The following is a 25,423-nucleotide window of genomic DNA, read 5'->3' as shown; positions in this document are numbered from 1 at the left end:
ATAAGGGATCCAGTAAATGTCCTAAGAACACAACCACCTCCTCTTCAGAACATCTTTGTCTCATAATCACAGATGACAATTAGAAATAAAGATAACCGTATCAAAATAAATCCTGAAGATAATAAATTCTATGTTCTAAAAGTCCTAAGCTGAAAGCTAATGCAGACATTAAATATAATTAAATTTGGAAAGTCATTTTTGTCAAGAAAGAAAGTTGTAACAAACTCTTAAACTTACAAAACACATAGGTACTATGGTGGGAAAAAGAAAAAAAATCACACACTTCATTGCACATGCATGTAGGCAGCTGAATTAAATATTTACTTACACGCACAGACCCCAAGGGAAAAAAATGTCATTTACCTGTACCGGTGTTTGTAACTTATGGATCCAAACTTGCTGAGTTTTCTTGACAATGAATTTGATTCAGTTTCTGGCATTCTAATTAATTTTTGAAAAAGAAAAGCAAAGACTCATTAACAAAGATACCTGTGTAACATTTGAACACAAAGCTATATAGAAAATAAAATAGTACAACTCTATTTAGCAGGTCTAGTCAAAATATCTTACTTATTCTATACATTGAAGGGAATAGTAATCAGTTATTTTAAGATAATTTTTGAAATATAACTATGCCTTATATGTATAGTGTCAAATGTTTACACTTTCTGAAAAGTATCATATACATCATTGCCCTAGGAAGTTTTAGCTATGAATCAACTTACTTTCTCTGCTTAAATTATCTTTAGAATTTTGTCATTATGCTGATTTACTTGAGTTACAGTATTCAAGGCAGTTAATCACATCAATGTAGCGGTCATTTTATTTGTACAATATAGTCCAGTATTTTCCATTTCTTTTCTTTCTTTTTTTTTTTTGGTGGTACTGGGATTTAAACTCAGGGCCTTGCACATGCCAGGCAAGCACCCTATCATTTAAGCCAGCCATTTTTGTCTTATTCTATTTTTCAGATAGGGTCTCTGGCTTTTTGCCCAAGGCTGGCCTCAGATCACAATCCTCTTACCTCTGCCTCCCACCTAGATGAAATGACAGGCAAGCCCCACCATGTCCAGTCCTCATTTCGCAGACTTTCAACAGATACTAGTATGGGAAGCTCCTCAGCCCAGCCTCACTGAACCGAAGAAAAAGCCTTAAGCTTTCTGGGTTACATCCCTCCCCTAATACAAACCACATAAAAGACACCGTTCATTTTATAAGAATACTTCTCCTATACCTGAGAAATTACTCCACGCAAATCAAATAGGAATAAGGAAAAGAATGCAATCTTACTGTAATTAAAAAAAAAAAAAAACCAAAGCTTAATATATTACCTGCTAAAGTTCTGTTTTATCTTTACAATGTAAGGATGTGAAACAATGAAGAAAGTGTTCCCTTGAGCCAATGATCAATTCTCTATCCTCATCTTACTTGGCCTCCCAGGAACACTGTATATAGTAGGTGGCACCCTATTCCCATTTCCCAGGATGAAGCACCCTTTCCTAGTTGCTCTTTCTCAGGCTTCTTAGCTAACTCTTCCTGTCCTCCAAATAGCTCAGTACTTGCCGTTTTGTTTCTCCCTCTTTATCATTTCCATGGGTGACCTCATCCAGCCTCTTCTGTCTTAAATGCCTACTGAAATTACACCTCACCCATCATCTTTAGAGTCAGCCCTGTTCACCCACTTGCCTTGCCACAATAAATTAAAAGCAAAAATAAATTAAAAGGTAAACACTTCTAAATTTCATTTGCAGACAGAACACAATACTTGTTATAAAAACAAATGCCATTTTCATTTATTAGAACAGCGACATACCTAAAAAACGTGTGATGTTCTACACTGCATTTCCAGAGGTGCTTGCAAGCAGTTTTACTTCGAGCTTCAAAAAAGAATGAGGTTTCATTGCACTGAGAGGAAGGAGAGAGAAAGAATATGAGTTACTGACCGTAACACTCTTCAGATGACTGCCCTCCTTTAGGTAACAGAAATTCAAGTCAACAGGGAGATTATTACCACATAAAATAGAGAAGTAATTACTTATTGGTAACTATCTTTTGAGAATTATATTAAAATCACTTTCCATTAATTAAAATTAAAAAACACGATTTCTACTTATACTATCTACTTCTATATCAACACGTGGCTGAAGATAACCCAGGCAATAACATAAAGCCCTACAAAATCTCTCATCACAAATGGCCCCTGGTACACCAGAAACCCTGACCATGGAATTCAGCGCCCAATAAAAAGGAGATGCCCATAAATCCTTAACTCTTTCAGGCATGTATCGGTCACAGGTAAGCTGATGTCAAAAGGGTTTCAGGAGGAAACACTGGGAGGAGAGACGGACACCACAGTGTGACCTGGGCAAATCAGAGCTGATTCTGAGTTTCTCCATTCTGCATCAAATTACAGGGTAGAATAAATTAAATACTGTGATAGACATCATATAAGAGGCATGTAATAAATCTTAATTATTATTTTAACCTAGTGGCTATTGGATTCTCTTAATAGATTTCATACATAAGAAACTAAGGATACATTAAAGTGAATTCTAATTTTGCAGAAGATACTATTTTTAAGTGACTTAATAGAAAACCAAACAAACCACAATATGAGTGCTATAATAATAAACCACAACCTCTGTGAAGTTACATAATTGCTAATTTAGTTTCAAATTTAAAAACCAAACTCAAGTCTCAAACACAGCAATTCTTGTGGAATGAGGTTCCTCTAGACTCATAAACACAAAATTGCCAGTGAAGAGGAATCACTGAAATGATTTGTCCTCTACTTTTAACAAGGAAAGAACATTTATATGCACGAAATTCCTCCCAAGTCCAACTGGAATGACACTGCCTAATTTAGGAGTTTATTTGTAAAATGAAGGGATGGGATGCAAAGTCAACATATTCCTATCACAGCTAAACCAGCTATAATTCCAAAATCTTATAAGGTGGAGGAAGAAATTTAGAATGATTCTTTGGCTTTTGGCTTGGGAACTACTGCTAAAATAGAGCAAATGGAAAAACTGGAGCTTGGTGGCCAAGAGAATGGACATTAAGTTCAGGCTGAGAAGTGTGTTGAGGTGACCATGGAATGGCACGTGGGCCGGTGAGCATGCAGGGGCAGAGCTCAGAAGAGAGGTCATGTCTACTGACAAAGGCGATGTCACCTGAGAGTAAACAAGGTAGCTCAGGAAGAGAATGCATCACGGTTAATGGGGACTACAGCAAAGATGCTTGTGAAGGTGGCGGGAAGGGGTCAAGAGAACCGGGAGACAATGGTGTCAGAGGGGTTGGGAAGAGAGAGCACAAGCTCCAGGGACCCGGAAAGGTCAACCTGGGATTAAAAGGTTACTGTATTTCATGGTGTGAAATAGTTGGTGACTTTTACCAAAGCAGTAGGGACATCCAGAATAGAGAAGAAGAAAGAAAGTCAACGAATTCAGAAAGTGTTTTTATCAATAGCAAAAGAAACTGAGGGTACAGGAGAAAGGACTGGGAAGGCGAGAGGCAGAGGAAGGAAATCACTGAAGTTTCCTGGGGGCCGCATGGGAAAGCCAAGGCTCCTGTCAGGAGATGGGAGTGTTCAGAGAAGAATCTCTTCTATCTTTCAGTCTTCTTTTTCAAAAAAACATAAAATAAACACAGTAAAAAAGCTTAACTTATGAGTTACTGAAGTGCGTACACACAAGCCAACTCAATCTCCCTTCTATCAATGTCCTCGTTCCCTTCCCCAGAGTCTACCACATCTTCTGTTGTAAGGGGTGAGTGTTTTTGAGGGCACTGGATTATTCTAAAATATATTACAAGGGTCATTCACCTAAAAATTAGTCTGCCTGTGATGGCATTTATCAGGATAAATTGTCAAGGTAAAGGGAGAACCAGGACAAGCTACTTCTTTCCTCACCACCACTTCCTCAGACTCAGGGACCATCACCCTGTACCTCTCAGCAATCGAAGCACAGGTGGCAGGACATACTGGGCCTTATTATCTACAAGAAATGGTGGCCAAGGACAACCTGTCTGTGACACAAAGACTTTCACATTTCAGCAAAAGCATCCATGAATACAGTGTAACTTAAGTAACTAAATTGACTTTTCAAAAACTTATTTAACTACATATGATTCAAAGTGACAAAAGTAGAGGAGAAATTAAAAAGTTTTCAGTCTTAAAAAAAAAAATAACATACATCTCCAAATCTCAAGCTCTTGATGGACTGGTTTTCATATAAATGTAGAAACGTGGCTACAAAATATCCAATTCTTAATATATATTTTTAAACTACTATCACTTAATAAAAGGATGAAAGGCATTTCAAATCCAACCAGAACTGGGTTTTTCTGTTTCCTTGGGCACAAACATTAGAAAGGAACTAAAGACCCTCCCACAGGCCTCATAATTACTTCTGCCATGAATGCAAGTAGTAACTCATTCTCCATTTGCAGAGTGTTTGAGACAAGCTGCCTATCCAAATACCAAAAGGATGGTTAACAGAACTAAAATCAGAGCCAGGTATTCTGAATAAATGCTGTGTACTTTTGCCACATACACTAATTGCTGGCATGAATGAACTGGGCATGGCATTTCAAATGTCTCTTTCTACCACCTTCCAACTTACTAAGCCTTTTCCAAATAGACAAGGCCATTTGCACAGTTCCCCTAATTCTTACAAAGATGCACTGCTGCTTAAGTGAGTTAGTTTATGACGAGCAATTGCTAAAACGCCTTAACTGCCTTATCCAGGTATTGAAGGTCTGCTTTTTGCACATTTCTCGATCGTCTTTATAGTTTTGGTCATTTCATGCTAGAAGCAAAGCTATTGTCTGATTCTAATTTTTATTTCATCAACTAATCAAGCTTAATTCACTTGTAATTCAGATACCATGTGGATATCATTGACCCATGGGTCTCTATGTAAACTTGGATCAAACCCTGGATTCCATCATTTGTAAGAAATCAGGACCTGTGTCATACTTGCAAATCCCAAGGTAGGTAGCTCCCTCTGGTCTTTCCAGTCTCTTTACCCATCTCTGCTGACTGTATCTCTCTTAACAGGCTTCGCTCTTGCTTAGCCTCTCCTACATGTATGGATAATAATAACAGCACCACTGACAGGTCTATTCTGTGAGCAGCTATATAAACCAGGCAGCCCCTCATTCTCCCTGAGCCCACTCCAGCTTCACTGCCTCTCACAAGCCTGTATTCCTGACACAAGACCCTCTTTGCCACACATACTCCTGTATTCTTTCTGGTTTTTCCCTGTTTCTGTTTTGGGAAGTGATCACAACTGGATAATCTGACTTCCCCAGTCTCCCCAGAATTATGGGATAAACACCTTCTCAATCCTATTATTATATACTTGTCCAAGGTTAGTAGAAGTAACCCGTGGTATACACTGCATGGATCATTAAATAATAAAAGGGAACAAGATGCAGTGGTGCACACCCATAATCCAAGCTACTCAAAAGGCAAAGATTGGAAGGATTTCAGTTCAAGGCCAGCCCTGGCACAATGTTAGTAAAACCCCTCTCAACCAACAAGCCAGCATGGTAGTCCTATACTCCCAGCTATACTGCAGGCACAGGTCTGAGGTCAGCCCCAGGCAAAAGCAGCAAGACCCTACTGGATGAAGGGAAGAACAAAAGAGATTAGTACTTCTAAGAATAGCAAGATGCAGTCATTACATAAATAACTTGAAGATCTAGAGCAGAGAGTTTTCCTATCAACATTCCATTGAGGTGGGGGAGAGGTTAACAAGACATGTGAAGCCCAAAGTACTATGGAATTTTTGCCTTTTTTTCACATTCAAAGTACACATGATTTATAGATTTACTTTGTACTCATTAACTTACTTTAGGCCTGAGGGAAAAACATGAGGTCAGAGGCCTGATAACAAATGACTAAGACAACTTTCTTCTTAATTACTGCAAAGTTCAGAAAGGCAAGCAGTGAGACTTAATAAAAAATGTACTCTTCAATGGGAAATAAGAAAGAGACAGTAGAAAATTTTAAGTGTCTTGTGAAATTTTTTCTTTCTAAATGGTGAGATTGAATGATTGCAGTTTTGCAGTTTGGACTATACCAGTACATGTGATACACTTGAGCAAGATGTGTTAATGGCTTTCCTCAGAGTTCTCATTTTTCTCTCCTCTAGGCATTCCAAGATCAAATGTGGCTAACAAATTCAGTGTGCCCTCAGCAACAGCAACAAAATGACCAGCTTTGTCATTACTTGGAAAGGTAAGTTGGAAGGAGACTTTAAAACACTGACTTGCATGCTATTCTTGCAAGCCTTGTCTTTACAATGCTCCCAAAAGAAAGGCTCTCACAACAATGGTCTCTTGTGCTGTTAGCATAGGAATGTTATATGATCAAATAAGTATGTGGAATATTGGGTTAAATATACCTTTTTTTGTCCTGACCATGTTTTATTTCTCCTTTTTCTCCAAAGAAGATAACCAAAGATATAGACAGGATTCAGCAAAATAAAACAGATGAAACAAACTCTGACTGTGATGCTATGTGCTACATTCAACCTAATTTTACTCATGTTTGCCTTGGGATGGGAAGAGAACATTCAATAAAAACAAAAACTGTCTTATCATGGACAACTTTTAAATTGCAATAATGATACACCTTAATTACTTCCAGGCACACAAGTCTAACATTACAGGTTTTTTTTAAAAAAAATAAGCACAATTAAGACTTTTAGGAGCATATCATAATAATTCCTAATTTTCCTTTGTACATAGATCCAGCACCTCAAAATACAAAGTCCTGTACACAGTGATTACTTTACTTAAAATGAACATGGGAGTAAGTTACATATGTGGACAGTCGCCTTAAGACAAGCTGACATTATATATTCAGTTGGGTAGGCAGCACTCTATAGTGCCAAAAAGAAGAAAAGTTTACTTGCAAATAAATTTGAAAACCAAGTTGATTTTTATAATTAAATACAGAAAATATGCTGATTTGCTACAATAAGATGTAATATATTAACACTCTGGTATTCATTCCAGAACATTTATAAATGATGAATGAGTCTAATTAAGAATAGTTTACTACAATAAACACTGGCTAAGTAGAAGTGCATATTATGAAGCACCATGGGTGGTGTATGTTTTGCACATACTTTTTATATCTTGACATTCACACCTTTTAATGTGCTAATGTGCACTGTGAATCCCCCGTAGCTGGTAAGGTAGTGGGTTATTTTTCTTATTAATTTGGACAAAGATAGGTTTTTCAGGGACATGTACTTTTATTCCAGTTTAGAATGTTGCAGTACATACAAACACCCCACTGTACCTATACACACATCAATTATTGTTTAAAATTATTTTTAAATGCATGTAACATGGTTTTAACTGAAAATCACTATACACTTGGAGGATAAAATTAATTTCCAATTCTGCATGTATATATCATAGTAAAAGATACAAGAAAAGGGTACAGGAGGGTGAATATGAGGAAACTCCTATTATGTACTCTTATATGAAAATGGAAAAGTGAGCTGGTGGAGTGGCTCAAGTGGTAGAGTGCCTGCCTAGCAAGCTTGAGGCCCTGAGTTGAAACCTCAGTGCTGCCAAAAAAAAAGGAAAAACAAGACCTGTTGAAACTATTTTAAGAATAGAGGCAAGGGGAATACAGGAGAAAGATGAAGAGGGTGAATTTGACTAAGATATAGTGTAAGAACTTTTGTAAATGTTACAATGTATCCCCAGTACAATAATAATTTGTTAATAAAAATAATTTTAAAAATGCAAATAGCAAAAATATTACAGTACTCTTGTCAGCTGTGTGATTATATTTCAAAACATATAATAAATGTGAAAATCATTTTATCCATTTTTACAGATTAATAAACTGATGTACTGCTAAACATATATAATTCTCTCTTGTTCACAGGAATTTAAATTATAGAATTTGAAAGGATATGTTAAATTGTGTTGCTTCTCCTCATTTCTTTTCTTCTAAAAAATTCAAAAAACAAAGAGTCTGAGCCAAAGCATCAGAGAATGCTTACATCATGTTCAGTAAACTTTGAAACTATTATATTCAGATTCTCATGCTCCCCAAGTGAAGGAATTCACAGTTACAAACCTACAAATCCAGGTAGTTTACCTGTTACTGTTTTTACTCTATCTTCTTATCTGCTCTTTATAAAAACTGTAGTATTTCCAAAATATTAACATTTCTCTCTTATATGTGCAGATTGATATAATTTTTGTGTTAACGGTAATGAAGTTTTATTCCCTGTCTTACAAATGTTTCAAAAATAGTTTAATAACATTGTTATGCTTGTTAAAATGAAGGTATATCTGATAAAGACCTACTACTACCCAACTTAAATTTTTTATAGGATAATTTTCATTCCTTCTGAGCAAATGATCTATGTGTTTTAATTATGAAGAAAGTCAACAAAATACACCAGCAAGTGAAGTAGAAGGCATGGAAGCCCCAGTTCCTTCCTGGCCTGGCACAAGCTAGTCAGAAAGCAAGCCTGACGAGCACAAGGTGATCCTGAGGTCCCTTCCAGTGCAAGACCACAGTAGATCTAAGGGGCACAACGCCAAGACAGTTCCAATTCAGAGACATGGGTGCCTGTTATATGTCAGACTTTGAACTAGGTGCCTTGAGCCTTCCAACAACTCTGTAAGACAGACAGCATCCTTATTGTGCAGTAAGGATACGTAGGTGAAATGGTGTCCAGTGAGCCATCCAAAGTCAGATACTGATTGGGAGCCCCTGGACTTAAATCATGTTATCTGGTCACAACTACAGAACTAATCATGAAATCTGAAAGACTCCAACCAAACTGTCAGGGGATATCGGGATCCAGACATTGTAAGAGCCATGCTTCGGAATAGTTAGGGGAAAATATTAAATCTATAGTTCTAGTACTTTCATCCATTGTGAGTAGAAATGCAAAATGGTACAACTATGGGAGGAGACTAGGGTGGGGAAGGTGAATACAGAAATAGCAAACTAAACTACACATGCACTTACCCTTCGACCAAGCAGTCCCATTCTGAGGAATATACCCCACAGGTGCCACTCCAAAAATGCATGTGCATAGTTACTGAATAAAAGAAAAGTTCTAAGTGCAAAATACTGAAAACTACCTAAAAGTTCAAGCACAAGCAATTGGTGAATAAACTGTAGGCCCTAAACTCAATGGAGTACATCAAAGGATGAAGAGCTAGGGGTGTGGCTCAGTGGTAGAACATTTGCCTGGCATACACAAGGCCCTGGGTTCAATGGAAAGAAGAAAGGAGGGAAGGAGGGAGAGAAGGAAGGAGAGGGGGAGGGAAGAAGGGAGCCCAAGGAGATGAAATACAGTGATTTCTAGGAGAAAAAATAGTGGGGGAAAAAGTGCAAAAGTATGTGACCTTCTAGGCAAGAAAGAAGAAAAATAAGAAAAAAATTGCTCTCTTTATAAAAAGAAACACAAGGAAGGTACAGTAGAAAACATGAAGGTAAATACCTTCAAGGAAGGGTAAAAAAACAGGCCTGAAGAAATATGGGAGTTCATGGTGCTTCTCATAGTGAGTCCTTTTGTATAGTTTTGACTTTTAGAAACATGTTAATCTTCTACATGTTCAAAGCATGAAGCTAAGCAAGTAAGAATGTGAAAGGGAGAGAACCATAACTGAACACGAATGGAGACAAATAAACCTAATTAGATTTCCAGTGAATAAACAACCACAGTATGAGGAAGGAAGAAAGGAATGAAGGGAGAGAGGGAGGGAGGAAGTACCAATCCGAGTAAGTCTTGAACACAGTACAGTATAGGCCCTCAGTCTTGGCAAGGCGGTGCATGTGGGTGAAAGAACTGCAATTTTAGTGGTTTGGCCAAAGTACCTCTGAAACTATCTGATATGTATTTTAGAGCTGAGCAAATGAGTAAATGCGTTGCTGCTGTTGGGAGCCAAGATTCTCATGAACAAAGAAAGGACATAAAAATATGAAACAGAGGAAGGCAAGAAAGAACCCAGTGGGTATGGGAAGGTACAGTGTGAACTCATAATTTCTAAACTATGCTTGAGTACATGCATGTTTAGGTGCACTTGCACATATGTGTACATTTACCATGCAGGTATGTGCATTGTGGACTATGTTTATGTGTCTGCATGCCGACATTCCCTGCTCTGTCCACTGAAAAGGCTGGGCAACAAAGTCCTCCCAGCTGTAATGACCATACCTGGCACCTAGATCCTGACCACTTCCCACTGAAAGGAACCAAGTCTCCTTGGAGACGTAGCTGATACCAGTGTAGGGGCAGGACAAGTACAAAATGCACCTGAAATATCAGATTATACCAAAAGGGAAAAAGTACCCAAATAATGATGGGGGAAGATCCAAGGGGCAGAGGAGCCACACTGAAGCGACTCCTATTGATCAAACCTAGGGCAACCTGAAAATTAAAATAATCATTAGGTACTGTAATACATCATAAACCACTGAGGAAAAAAATATTAACAATCTTCCCCATATTGCACAGGTCTCTCATTTAGAATTTATCCAGTCTGGGACCAGAATCTGTAGCACAAACTATTCCTTCTGTTAACTCAATGATACCCCTGACTCCATGTGTTTATAATATTGATACCTGCTCTAATTTCCCATTTTTCCTATCCAAACCCTCAGCACAGCCATTCAGAAACCTGAATCCAGCACCTATTCAGATCTGGAGGGCCCAGCACAACAAAGCTACACTACGTAGATGAATATAGTATGCAAAGATCTTGAGCAGACTCTTTCAAATGTCACCCCAATTCCTGCCTCTTGTTTCTGTCCTAGCACAATTCCATACCCAGAGCTAAGGTGTCTTCATAATATGAACACAGAATGGGACCCAAGATGAGTCACATTCCCTGAGGTTAATTAACCTCTCCACTGTTCTGAGGGCACATACAAGTACACATATACTTCTCACCTGTTTTCAGTGCTATCAGAACAATACTGAAAGTACTAAAGATATAGTGCTCTTTCTTCCTAAATATTTCAGGGTGAATTCCTAAGTTCTAGGGTGTCCTCTTATATAGCCACTGTGCAATTATGAAAAGCTGGAATTTTAACACTACAGTTTTGCTACCACCATCTTATTCTAAGACCTGTTTCAAGCTTTAAGTGTCACCAACATTGACCTTCATGGAAAAAGAATCGGTCCAGAATCGTAAGTGGTACTGAGTTGTAAAATCTCTAGAATATATCATGAAATAGTTCCCAGGTCTCTTAGGGCTTCATTTTAGAAGTTTCCAGGTAATTTTTCTTAGCAATCCCACAATTTGTGTATCTGATATTTTCTCATGATTAGTTTCAGATTTCTATTTTATATTTTTTGTGAAGACTACCACATCAGTGGTGTTTGTCATTATTATTGATGTTAAATTTGTTCACTTGGGTATGATACTGTCTTCTACCTTCCAACACAATAAATTTTCTTTGTTAAAAAAGAAAGGATTAACAAGTCCATGCCAACAACAGATAAATTAATGAAAGGGGCTTTTGTGTGCAGTGAAATCCCAAGAGCTGACTAATAAACATGGAGAGAGGGGAGCTGGAAAAATCAGCATCATGCAATCATCTTAGCAGAACATCGGATCAGGCAAAAACCTTCCATGAATGCTAAGTATACAAGAAAATCTTGATGAGGAGCAGAGGGTATTTGCACTGATTTTCTGTATCTCCCCCATAGACTATTTACTGGCCTCAAGGTGAAGAAGAAGGAAGAAGGGAGAAGAACAGAGGATTGAAAAGGGAGAGAGGAGGAGGATGAGGAGGAGATAGAGGAGGAGGGGGAAGAGGAGGAGGACAAGGAGAAGGAGTAGAAGAAAGACTCCAAACCAGAAAGTACATAGTAGGGAAATCAGGCAACACCATGACCTGATGATCAAACCTAACAGCTAACAAGGGATAGCAGATGGTCATCGTGTGCCTCTAGATGTGACACCCTGAGCTGGCCCCAAACCTCACCAATGCAGCTGTACAGTGGGGAATGCATAACCTCAGTGTAATCACAAGGCAAGAGCAAGAAAACATGAAATGAGAACCCTTCTGTTTCAAAACAGTGGGGTAGGACTGTATTCTTTAAAAATGCCAATGTCATAAGACATAAAGAAATGCTATGAAAATATTCCAGATTGAAGGAGGATTCTATATTATGGAGAGGAAATGCTACAAAGAACATTACAAGGTTACAGTACAGACAGTATGTGACAAAAGTTTAATATAGATCTAAATTTATTAGGTTGATAACTGTACCATGGTTACATCAGTGAGCAGACTAATTCTTGGGAAATACATAATGAAGATTTTAGAGTCTGTGACATGTGGCTTACTATCACATTGTTTAAAAAAGAATTGTGTGAGTAGAAATAGACAACACAACTAGTGAGGAAATAAGAGTAACATGTTAGTAAGTTGAAGAACTATAGACAAACATGTTTTTTGTAATATTTTAACATTTAACACTTTTTATGAATTTGGAATTATTTTCTAATAAAAAAATAAATGATAAAATCTTTAGTGCCATTTAAAAATGTGAAGGAGCTCCCACTTACTTAAGCTGACTTCTTGGGCTTGTTGATCAGAGGTGATTATCTCCTGGCCACCATCACTTCCTGTGTACACACCCTAAAGCAGACCCAAAAGTTCTGCCAAGTGGGTCTAATTACTCATGGCAGAGTTGCCAGGAATCTCTTGGTCCTACATCCTGTCACACTGATTAAGTTTAACTGAGGTTAGTTACATAAAAGTAATTACAGCATCATCCATTCTTTCTTTACTCCACAAATGTGCTTACTATATGCTATGGGCTTACTGCTAAGAATTACACCCTTTCCCAAAGCCAAGAAGCTTGGGGATGATCCTAAATTCTTCCCCATTTTCCACAGAAAAACATTCAATCTGCTACCATCCAGAAGCAACTTTTCCTACTACATGCCTTTCACATCTGCCCACTTCTCTCCATCCTTGTGAGGAGTGCTCTCATCATCTCCACCAATCAGTGTGCTATCTCTACCTAATCCACCTTTGTTCTCTTATCTGTATAGTGTTGCACCCTGCAGCCAGAGTCTGCTTTCCAAAAATGTAAATCTGTTCCTGGGTGGTAAAGATCAGAGTTGGCTGTAACATGCATTTTCCCACTATATCCTCAAGTCCACCACAAGTGTCAAGATCGAGTACATGCACACAAGTAAAAGAGGCCCTCCCAGAGAACAGTCAGACTGACTAGTCAGTACATGCTCCCCCAACCCTAAGTCCTCTACGCCATCATCTGGGTGAACAGACAGACAAGGAAACCCAGCTGTCGATCCCCTCCAATATTCATAGCCCATCTAGCTTCCTCTGCCTTCCTAGCTCAATATGCTTCTTCCCTGTGTTTATGTCAGTTAACCCCAAATAATGCTCAGCACATTAACTGTCCCCATCTCCCTAGTCTGTCCTATTCTCTACCACTATCCAACTCCTAAAACCTACCCTTTTATGCCCTCTGGAATTCAGGCTTCTCATTGACAAAATCCCCTAACTCCCCAGTCTGTTCTCTTACACTGCGTTCATCTTCTTGCACCAATAGAAACCTGGCTCTCCCCTGAGTACACAGTTTCCACATCTTCCTCCCAAGTGGTACTGTGTCTTCTGTCCCCCTTGCTCTCACAACAGTGCCTAAAAGTGAGGGAAGACCCTCCTTGCTCCCCAGTGCTGCTTTCAGAATGTTTTCTGTCCTTCCCCTAAAGCTCCCAGCTTATGTCACCTGCACATTCTCATAAGGGTTGCCATTTTCAAGTCATCCCTCTCATGCTTGTGCTCCTGAAGTCCCTGCCAGCTACATTCCTACCTACCCACTTTGTGTAAAAAGTCCTCAAAAGAGCTGCCTGTACTCAGCATCTCCAATTCTTTTCCTACTATTACTTCTCTTTTATTCAAAATGAATATGCATCAATCTATTTGTTCATTCTCCTAGTTACGGACTTTTGTTATTTTAATTTTTTAACTTTTACTTAAGTGCTACACAGACATACATGCCTCCTGTGTCTCTCCAGTGCATAAGTTCCTAACAGTGAAACTACTGGGTTGAAGCTCACTCTTCCAACTCACTGAAACTGGTCTTGTCAATGATGTCCTGTATTTCTAATTCAGTGGTCACTTCTCTGTCCTGACGTTAATGGACATACCAGCATTATGTCACACTTCCTCAACACAGGACCTTTACCTGGCATCGAGGATAATTAGTGTTCTTTTCACCTCACTGGCTGATCCCTCTCAGCCTTCTTTTCTGGTTCTCACTCTTATGATCAGTACTCATTCCTGTAATGATTTCATGTAGTCTTGTGGATTTGAATACTAGGATATAGTAATGATTCTCAAATTTGTCTACTCTGCTCAGACCTTGATCCTGAACTCTAGGCTCACATAACCCATGTTTTAGTCAATATTTCTCAACTTAGATGTCTAAAAACATCTCAAATACAGTAAGTTCTCCTCCCACACCTGCGCTAATCTTGTCTGATGGCAGCTCCATCCTTCCTACCCTTCAGACCAAACACCTTTAAATTACCAGGACTCCACTCATATCTCCCCTCCTCCAGGAAACCCTGGGTGGCTAAGTGGAGAATCCAATAGCTTCTCAGTCTTGTGACCACTGCTACCCTGCTGCACTGGGATAGAGCCACTGTCATTTCTTGCATTCATTAAAGATAGAGGATGGGAAACAGAATCACTACCACCATCAAGTCTGCCTTATGTTGCTGATCACTTAACACTTCAAGAAGGGTTCTGACCAATGCTATTAAAGATGAGACATAAATAACAAAAGAATAAATTACTTTCAATAGAAAATTATATCACCCTCTAGCTATGAAAGTTTATGAAAATCAAATTAAGAACTCTTGGCTGGAACATAAGAATTGGACAAAATGTCCAGATCTGAGACAAACATATAAAATTTCAGAGCTTTCACATCTAGCAAAAATTAGATGCCAGATATGGTGAAGCAGACCTTGGTGTGTAATTCCAGGCAGAAGGACTGCAAGTCTGAAACCAACCCAGGCTACAAAGTAAGTTTGAGGCCAGCCTATGCTACCTAGCAAGACCCTATCTCAAAAAAATGAAAAAAGTTAGAAAATACGATAGGAAGAAAAGATTGCATCCAAAATCACCAGAAAAAAAGTAAAATAAAACAAAACTTATCAAACACCACACAGGCACATATGAATAGATATAACAAGAAGGGAAACTCATAAAAAAATAATATACTAAAAACTAAAAATAAAATAATAAAAATTTAAAAAGCATATACAAAATCATACAGAGAATGATCTGCATCTACATGCATGTACATGTTCACACATGACACATTCACAGTAATGGGTTGAAATCTGGAGCCAAGTGACAAAATATTAATAATATGTTATGTATTTTCCAGATTTTCTACCAACATCACATAAAATATTTGTACTCAAAGTTCATATTTTTTGTGCGGTGTTATTTAAGCCACATGCCTATTCTGAAATGTGAATAATGAATGAAGTGTCTCTGAATTTGGCTGCAAAACACTGAACATATTAGTTAAGTCTCTTTACCAAACCAGCAGACCAGAAAACCAGCAGAATAAGCATTTGGACCATTTTTCAAGCTGAATGTGATTACTGTTCCAGGTGATGGGCTTTAAGGGGCTGTTTAATTCAATCTGTGATTACACTTATGCCTCCATAATAATCAACTTAATTCTACCATTATGGAAATCACTGTCTCACAGAGGGGTACCCTGGTAGAGAAAGGAAGGGGGAAAAAAAAAACAACCCTGTAGCAGGAACACTAAGGAAACAGAGTGTTTTGGTTAAATTAATCAAATCCCTTTGATTCAAGCCTCTGAGTTAAGTGTCCTTCTTTGCAACCTTACTAATGATTACTGACACTGGGCTTTAACGAATGAGGGGCCGTAAGGAGTGGCTCAGGCCTCTCCAAACATCCATGCTGTCATCTAGAAGCTGGGGAAGGAAGGGAACAGAGTGGACTATTTGGATACTGGGTTGCATCACAGATACCACCACTGAAAAGTAACATAATGATATTAATTTTGTTGTGTTATGTTTGCCTTACACTGAAGAAGTCTAAGAAGCTGAAAGTTCATGTGAACTGTGACTTTACCAAATATTTTTCTTGAAACAGTAAAAGACATTTTAAAGCACCATAAGAATAATAATATAAAAATAATCCAGCAAAACCAGGCATGGTGGCACACATCTGAAAACCCAGCACTGAGAAGCTGAGGCAGAAGGATCCCAAGTTCAAGGCCAGCCTGACCTACACAAGACCCTGTCTCAAAGAAGAAAAAAAAGGTAGCTCACCAAAGGACCTCACTCACAAAAATAACTTAGGTATAAGAAGAAAGAACACTTTGAATAGTAGTAATGCCTCCATGAGAAGTCCTATTTCTTTATCATATTTTGCTAAAAAAAATAAACTTGAAAACATTATTTTCAATATATTTAACAGGCCTTATCCTTCCATTAAATCATGTGAACCCAGTGGCAGGACAGGGAGAAAACTACAGAACTCTACTATCTAATTAGCTACTCTATTTTTTAAATGATTTCAATTCAATTATATATTAGCATATCATTTTAAGATTGACATGTCTAGCCAGGAGTTGAAGAACACATCAGATTTTTTCCAAACTACACCATGAAAAGCTACTATGTAGACCAGGTACCATGTCTCATGGCTTACACCTATAATACCAGTCACTCAAGAGGCAGAGATCAGGAGGATCACAGTTTAAGGTCAGTTCAGGCAAAAAGTTAGTAAGGCCCTATTTCAACAAACAAGGCAGGCATGATGGTTCAAACCTGCAAGCCTAGCTACACAAGAGGTGTAGGCAGGAGGATCGACATGTGAGGCTGACCCCAGGCAAAATGTGCAAAAACCTACTGGAAGAATAACTAAAGCAGAGAAACCTTGGGGGCATGGCTCAAGTGGTAGAGCTTCTGCCTAGCAAGTGCAAGGATTTAAAACCTCAGTATTCCCCCGCAAAAAAAATCTGCTATATATGACTTTTGGACTACCATTTCTTTTAAAATCTAGAATTATCCTTCCTTCCAGGTTCAAACTCATTTTAAGATCCAATTTTAATTTTGTCAATAAATACCAGAATACCATATAGTTCAGAGCAGGAAACTAGGGTTTTCTCTCCAAGGAGAATAAATAGCACCAGATTTTCTGATTTGGCAATACATAGCCTCAATAATTAGTTCTTTAATCATTCAACAGGTACTACAGAATACCTACTACACCTGAGGTGCTCTGCCAGGTCCCATGTGCACTCCCCAGGTGTGCACATACAAGTCAATTCGACTCCAGTCACACTTAATTTCTGTTCTGCATAGTTATTATCAAAACCTATGGACAAATGGATTCTCCTCTATCATATTTTCACCCATTCACCCATAAGGATTAAACTAATAGCACTTCAAGGGAACATCATTTTCATAGTCAGATCAAGAGGAAGCTTTCACATCCTTGTCTTCTTTGACCAGTTTCCTAAAAGTGTCCTGCCAAGGCATGAAAGTGCAACCATGTGCTGGCACTCAAGCACCTGCCACCGAAACACTGCCAGGGGCAGCCAAGGTCAGCATTTCTGCACCCTCGCCTTATGCTCTCCCTTGAAGGTATCCAGAACTTCTATTGGGTCAGTCTATCATGCTCAAGGAGGAAAAGGCAGTCATGTGACTCCCAACAGGTCGATTAATTTACTTTACAAAAATCAGGACACATTTTTGCAGGCTATATCTTTCAGATTATGAGAATCCTACCTTCACAGACAGTACTGAAAAACAAATTACAGTAATAACAATAATCACCTACTATTCTCTCCTCTGCCTAGAGAGAGCTTGCTTTCATTAGCTAAAACCAAAATGACATTTCCCCATTACCATCTTATTCATTTCTACACATTTCCCTCTTCCTTTACTTGAGAAGTTGCACGTGTGAGTTAATTAACCTGGTTCCACATGGCTGCAGCTGGAGAAAACCTGGTAGCTTAATTTCACAAAGTCTTTTAAGTTATAAATGAGCAGTCAAGACCCTCCCCTTCACATGTAAGCTAAATATTCACAAAAACTTACATCTTTTCCAAGAATTCTGAGTTCAAACTGAGTCTCCTTGAAGTGAACCTTTGTAATCCGAGGCCTGAAAAACAAAGCAGATAGTGTTTTTGTTGCTTTGTTTAAGAACTAGTCTTTCAGAAATTCAAAGAAGTATCTAGTAGAAAAAGACTGGCTCCTTTATATACTTCTGCAGGGACTGTGGAGTGTTCTTTGTATGTCCTTTGCTCTGGACATCCTCCATTCTCACTGTCCTATGCTTCTCCACTAAATACACAAACAAGCTTGGCATCCCCAGACCCTGACAATGCTGCCTTCCTAGACAAGTGCAGGGCCACAGGCTCCCCAATCCCTCCAATCCTTTGCCCGTCAGAGCTAGAACTCAGAAAAGTCCTGAATCTACAGCCCACACCTTGGAGAAGCTGGGAAAACCACAACACAGTTTACACACACAAACAGAAAGTCTAAAACCACAGAAAACCACAAAGAAAATTATATACTGAGGTACACTGAACAAAACTTTACACCCAATTTCACACATTTGTTTACTACTGAAAATGTACCTGTTTTCTTTTCCCCAACTTTTTCACAGATACACAAACCCCATCAGCTCAATACACAGTGGATAACTTTCACACCAACTGCATTGTCAATTTATACCTACCAGAAATACTTCCCCACTTGCTTTTTATTCTTGTAGACAACAACACCAACTGGAGTTAATCCTAAGAAATACTCAGACTTGTTTTCTCCCTGAAAAAACAAACATACGACCCAAACCATGAATTTATTCACATAAAAGCTCTTGATATAACTATAACTGATCATATAAATGTAACTTGTTGGAATATTTGGTTTAGTTTTTGAAAAATATCATTCTAAAAAGCTAGCTAAGCTATGCCAGTAGCTAATATGATGCTCATTTTCTTTCAAAGTTCTTGAGAGAACTTTTCTTAGTGCTAATTCATACTTGTAACTTCACTTCATAAAGGGAAACTTGACTATCAACCATGCCACTGCCTCATTTACCCAATGTTGCTCACGAAGTGTGCTTAGCCCTACCTGCACATTAATTGGCATCACCCATGCAGGTTAAAACACTGATGATCAAGTGCTACCAAAACAAGTTAATCAGAAGCTCTAGAGAAGGGACCATAGTACCAAAACCACGTAGGATCTCCAAGTGATTCACCCATAGCCAAGGACTGAGAGCCACAGCTTCCACGGAGGCTGTTCTCAAATGCCTCCTCCTGATTTTTCTCTCTGATGTGGACAATCCTGAGGTCCAGTTCATCACCACCACTACCGTCACCAGAACATTCAGGCAGAAACCTGCAGACATATACTTGAATTGTCTGATCTGCCATGTTCCCTCCTACCTGTACTTGTAACTTTAAAACTGCTTGAAAACTTAAAAACAGTGTTTTCTGATAAAGACTAGAGAACCTTAATTTCCAGGCAATGATAAATCTTAATTAAGAAAATGTGATCCTGAAAGGGTGTACGATGGTGAATGTAGTGGAGATATTATGCACTCAGATATGAAAATGGAAAAATGAGACCTGTTGAAACCCTTTCGGGAATATGGGGAGAGGGGATAAAGGAGAATGAGGAAAGGGATGAATTTAACTATGATAGATTATAAGAACTTTTGTAAATGTCACAATGTATCCCCAGTACAACAATAACAGGATAAAAAAAAAAAACGAAAAAGAAAATGTGATTCTGAAATGAAAAACCACAGAGTGGATATCAAGAACATGTACAGAACTACATAATGGCCTGCAAAGTTACATTCACAAGAACGTAAGATCACTTATATATTTTGAAACAATACCAGCTGTTGCCAACTTTCAGCTCCAGAAATTCAATCTAAAGGCAATATACGGAAGATTCTAACAAATCTAGCTCATTTCCTAGAAATTCCCACCAAAAGCTTGATTGTGGTATAGATTACTTTTGCTTGTTTGCTCTTTGGTTTTTGTTGGTGGTTTTTTTTTTTTTTTTTTGAAGAAACCTGAAAAACTAACAAAGGGAAAGATAACTACTCCACAAAGTTTTAGAGGTATTCTTTTTCTATTTTTTAAAGACAGGTTCTTGCTATGTAACAGCCCAGGCAAGGCTTGAACTTGTGATCACGTGGCTCAAGCTCCTGAGTGCTGGAATGATAGGTGTGCACCACCATACCTGGCTTAGTGGTATTCTTAAAGGATGGTACTTGAAGCATTTAATGGCCTAGTAAGATTGGAATCTGATATCAAGGAACTACTCTTCCCCAATCTGTAACTTTTATTGCCACATTGACTGTGTACCCACAGATGCTTCTAATCCTCTAAAAATAATATGAGATGGAGTCTTGTTCCAGGACGCCCTGATGAGCAAAAGACGTATTATAAAATGAATGAATACATGAGTTATTTGCATTAGAGAAAGCTTTATCTGGGTTCCTTAAGTATTGAGTTTCATGATCCCATTGACAAAGAGTAAGTCTGCATATATGCTTTAGCAATTCATTTCCTATAAAGAATAAGGCACTTAGCTTGTTTTCTCAAATAATCAAATGTTATTGCTAACTACATGCTTGTGAAATCAAAAGCAACGGCATTTCAATCTCACTGGTATAGAATAATCAATTAGTAGTCTAACAGAAATGGCTCAAAGGTAAGACCTGGATCCAGTGTGACTGCTGACTACATTTGACCAGTTTTCATCCACTGAAGAAAATATGCAAAAAAAATTTCTATAAATGCAGTGATTGCTATAGTAGGCAGTAACCCTCCTATCAACAGAACCTGCCCATCCAACACAGAACAGTTCATGGACTGCTGCCTAATGCCTGCATTACCTGGCAAGTAACTTTTCTTGTGTTTTTCAGCCAAAAAATATATTTTTGGAAAATTCTCCTGCTTTCTATCTAACACGATCAATTATAGACCAATCTTAGATTGTTTTGACATTCAGCTAAACCCTTTGGAGCTGTTATCCAGATTGTGTTTTCAAACCCAGTTAATTGTTTTCTACACATGGAAATATAATCACAGACTTTTATGCAAAACTCATTAGGGTTTAATCCATGCAAGAGCTACTTTGTGTGTGAAAAACACAGATGAAAAAGTATCATCTGCTTGTCAAACAAGAGAACTGCAGCTTTCCTCAGGGAGTGCCATGACTTTTTAAGAAAAAATGTCATCAACTTAAAATATTTTGCGTTAATTAAATGTTACTTACATAGACAGGATGGAGGTCAACACCATACATCTCCAGGGACTTGGCTGTCCTCAAGTAATTCAGCTCTGCATCAGATGGAGCCTGACCCCTACAACAGCACAAAAACAAAGAGCTTGACTTCACTGATGGCTAGTGCACTTAAAAAGGATGTAACCATCTCCACTGTATTCGCTGGAAAAATAATCTTTTGTACTACTGCAAACCTAAGACTTTGTATTTCAGGAAGGACTTTGCCTTCTTGGTGACAAAATGTTAATACTCTGAGGTGATACTTCTATTAATTTCATTTACCAGATCTAGTCTTGTTCTTTAGGGCATATACTCAAACTCCCAGCATATATTAAAAATTCACAGTTTCAAAAACCCCCAAAGAGGTTATTGAGAATATAAGCACTCAAAGTAAAAAGCATCCACTTCACAAAGAACACAATGTCTCCATGCACTGGTAGCTCTGCATCAAAGCAAAAAGAGCTAGCCCAGTGTGAGGAGGAGGGGAATAGCCCCGCCACCCCACAGAATCAGTCAACAGCTCCTAAGCATAGGTATAGTTTGGAAACACATTAGTTAACATACAGAAATTTTAAGAGTGCTTGTCATTTTCTCAACACAGTGCAGAAATCTTCCCAAAACATCACGATGATAATACAGAGAAACAGCACTCATTCCTAATGAGGGAAGGGAAGCATCTGCCAGGAATCTCCACGGATAAATTAACAGAGAGAGAGAGAGAGAGAGAGAGAGAGAGAGAAAATATGCGGGGGGCAAGGGGGGAGGACTGCAAGATTTTAATGGTTAACAAAGAGCTACGGATTTCTAAAAATCAAGAAATTCTGCTTTGATGCATTCCCTTATTTCAGTCACAATGCACTGAAAATCAGCAATATAGCATACTTTTAAAAAATCTATGAAGAACATTCATCACAAATTAGACACAAGAAAGGTACCAAACCTTCATTGAGCATGCTTTATTACTAATTTAAAAAATGTCCACACTATCACATAAAACATGTATGAGGGCTTTTACTTAAAGCTCCCTGATAATTTCAAAATACAGCTGTGCTTTGAAACTCCTAGTAAAATCAGTATTCTCTGATGGTACCAAATATACAGCCCTTCATAATGTCATAACAAGGGCTCTCTCAGCATCCACTTAAAATGAAGGGCTCAATAATCAGGCTGGAGAGCGTCAAGCACATGCTGATACAAAAGGAACAGCCTGGTTTCTCTGATTGCCGTTCAGCAATTGACTTCTGCCTCTGCTCACTAAAACAGATCCTTTAAGCAAACATTTCTGTTGAGCAGATTAATTCTACATTTTTCTTAACTATAACAGATCTGAAACCAAGTACATTCAAAGGAGACTGTGACATAAGAAGGAAAAAAGCAAAGTTAACCAGTATAAAGGAGTTAACCAAAATAACTACAATTAAATTATAACTTCCTTCAGGCTATTCACTGAAAATCCTACTAGGGGAGCCCATCTATTCTCAGAAGTGCATGTGGTGTGAGCACAACGCCTTCAGAGAGTACACACTAGTGCCATCATGGCTTCCAGATTCATGGCCAGTGCCCGAACAGGACCCTGTTTCTAACTGAAGAATTTACCTACTTAACATAGAGCAAGTCTGTAATACATTGAAGCACTTGGGTTATTTTCACACTTAAAAGTAGTATTTAAAACTCACAATGTACTGGTAGCTGAAAAAAAAAAAAGACTGCAAAACACAGTTCTTACAGAGTCATTCCACTGGTGTAAAATCATGGTACACAAATCTAGACAAAATAAATTTTCTCTGGGAAATTGTGCATAGACAGACCATTAAACCTAAACTATGGTGACTTTAGGTATTCTAATTTACCTTCTCCTTAATCTGATTTAATTGCTGGAGGTTTTGATGAACATTTTAGTGTTAGAAACGGTAAATATACATAAAGAAAGAAAGCTAGAATGCTGAAGACACAGGTGAAGAATCTATTGTTCTAGAAACTTTTCTTATGATGTCAATAGCCTACAGTGGTGACGGATGGCTGATGCAGCGTAAGACGTGATTCCTACATTAGTGTTTTATGGATCCTCTCTATGGCTTCTTCAAGTTCTTCCTTCTGATCAGGAACAAACCGGTACTCTGACACATACCCTGTCGTATGCTTATATGGGTCATAATCTCCAAGTTCAGCTGGAAAAAAACCAGAAATTAAAATTTTATTCTATTTTAGGAAAGTACTTCTAAAATTATATAAAATATTCCTATCATGCTGAAACATTTTTTCTTCAAATGCCTTTTTGATAAAATTCATATACAACTATTAAATAACTTCAGTAAAACAACTCTAATGAGCATATATCAATGGTATAAGCAAAATCTTGACATAAAATGTAAATTCTACATTCCCACTTTCCCAGAGATTCTAAGTATCACCACTTTATTTCAATTATTCTTATCAGTTTACATGAAATAAAGTGTACATGAGCACAAAATGCTTATAAACATAAATTTTATATATATATATATATATATATATATATATATATATACACACACACACATATATATGTATATATATTAGAAATGCTGGAGATGTCCCCAATGTATCCTCTCAGACAATAAGACCAAGAGAGAACATGTGATTCAAAACATCTATGCGCCATATATGGTCCCAGAAACAATACAATGTTACACATATCCTATTACCATTTACACAAAAAAGCAAAATGAAACTAGAAAGCTCACTATACCACTCCTATAAAAATTCTCCTCCCTAGCTGGGCATGGTGGTTCATGCCTATAATACTAGCTACTAAGGAGATGGAGATCAGGCAGATCATTGTTCAGGCCAGTTCAACCAATGGCTGGGCATGGCGGTCCATGCCTGTCATCCCAGCTAGGTGAGAAGTATAAATAGGAGTATCATAGTCTAGGCCAGGCAAGGCATAAATGCAAGATCCTATTCAAAAAATAACAAAGGCATAAAGGGCTGGAGTGTGGCTCAAGTGGGAGAGTACCTATGTAGCAAATGCAAGACCCTGAGTTCAAATCCCAGTAGCACCAAAAAAAGAAAAAAAAACTCTCCTCTCCTATGTTAATCTCCCTTCCAAGCCCAGATATTTCCTAGGATATTTTTTCTATATAATTCCTGATCTTCAAATATCTCAAAAGCAAGAACCAAGCTTCTCATTTTGCCCATACCTAGTTTGATTCTTAAAAGATGTTCAATAATTATCAATAGCAATAATCTCATCCTTAGTCTCCTAAAAGACAACACAACCCCGAGCCACCCCATATGAATGTCAAGAACTAAAGTGCACTGAGTACCAAATGCATGCCACACTGAACTTGGTGCTGGCTCCTGACCATGTGGAGTCTTCGCAGCAGCTGGCCAGAGCGATATGATTCCTGAGACGTTAACAGCTTGACAGGGAGGGTTGGTGGCCTGAAGATTTACTGAACTCAGGTGGGATGCAGAGTGGGGAGAAATTTTTAGACCTTCCACTTAATCAAGAACCAATGAGAATCCTGAAACTAAAATCTTATACAACCTACTACAAGGTATTTAGTAGGCCTGGCTCCATTTTTACCTTCTCTGAAGGGATACTTGTCAAAACCTGGGTTCTGATTTTTTGTAAAATGTCATTTGATAAGAAGAGCTTTAGAATATAAACTTGCATATTTTATGCAAGGAAAAAAATCACTTATTTTCTTTAGGCATTCTGAAGCAATTATGCTTACACTGGATGGCATATGCTCCCAGCTGAGCAGCAATGTTGACAGGGCAGGGCAGCCGGCCCTGAAGGACATCTTGCTTCACCTGCAAGAAAAACTGGTATCTAAAAGAGAAATGGAAAAACAAAGATTAACAATCTCTGACATTACTCAAACCTGAAGTTTCATGTCCTGATCATCAAGGTTAAAACTAATCACCTTTAGTAAAACTCAAGTCTCCCTCCACGCCTCTGTGAGGAGGCTGTTGAATGAACAGAGACAATACTGTCTGAACACACCTTAAAGATGCAACTCAGGGTAGTGCCTAAAAAGTTCACGTTCTTGAGGCAGACTCCCTGGCTTGCACTCCAGCTCCA

At 38.2% G+C, this 25,423-nt stretch overlaps 1 protein-coding gene across 3 annotated transcripts in view; it reads right to left on the bottom strand.

The window, feature by feature from the left end:
• The window catches only part of Epb41l4a (erythrocyte membrane protein band 4.1 like 4A), a 204,919-nt gene that overhangs the window by 70,270 nt on the left and 109,226 nt on the right, over positions 1-25,423 (bottom strand). For all 3 annotated transcript variants that reach the window (XM_020186298.2, XM_020186300.2, XM_020186299.2), the window contains 7 exons: positions 25,074-25,171; positions 23,402-23,522; positions 21,346-21,433; positions 18,782-18,870; positions 18,139-18,202; positions 1,814-1,905; positions 364-441 (listed from right to left, as the gene is read on the bottom strand). In XM_020186298.2, the coding sequence (XP_020041887.1) occupies positions 364-441; positions 1,814-1,905; positions 18,139-18,202; positions 18,782-18,870; positions 21,346-21,433; positions 23,402-23,522; positions 25,074-25,171 (630 nt within the window). The remainder of the gene's footprint in view (positions 1-363; positions 442-1,813; positions 1,906-18,138; positions 18,203-18,781; positions 18,871-21,345; positions 21,434-23,401; positions 23,523-25,073; positions 25,172-25,423) is intronic.

Source organism: Castor canadensis, chromosome 6 (assembly GCF_047511655.1).
Source record: "Castor canadensis chromosome 6, mCasCan1.hap1v2, whole genome shotgun sequence".
In the NCBI taxonomy this organism is placed as follows: domain Eukaryota; kingdom Metazoa; phylum Chordata; class Mammalia; order Rodentia; family Castoridae; genus Castor; species Castor canadensis.
The sequence above is the reverse complement of the archived record's forward strand: the minus strand, read 5'-3'. Positions and strand labels throughout refer to the sequence as shown.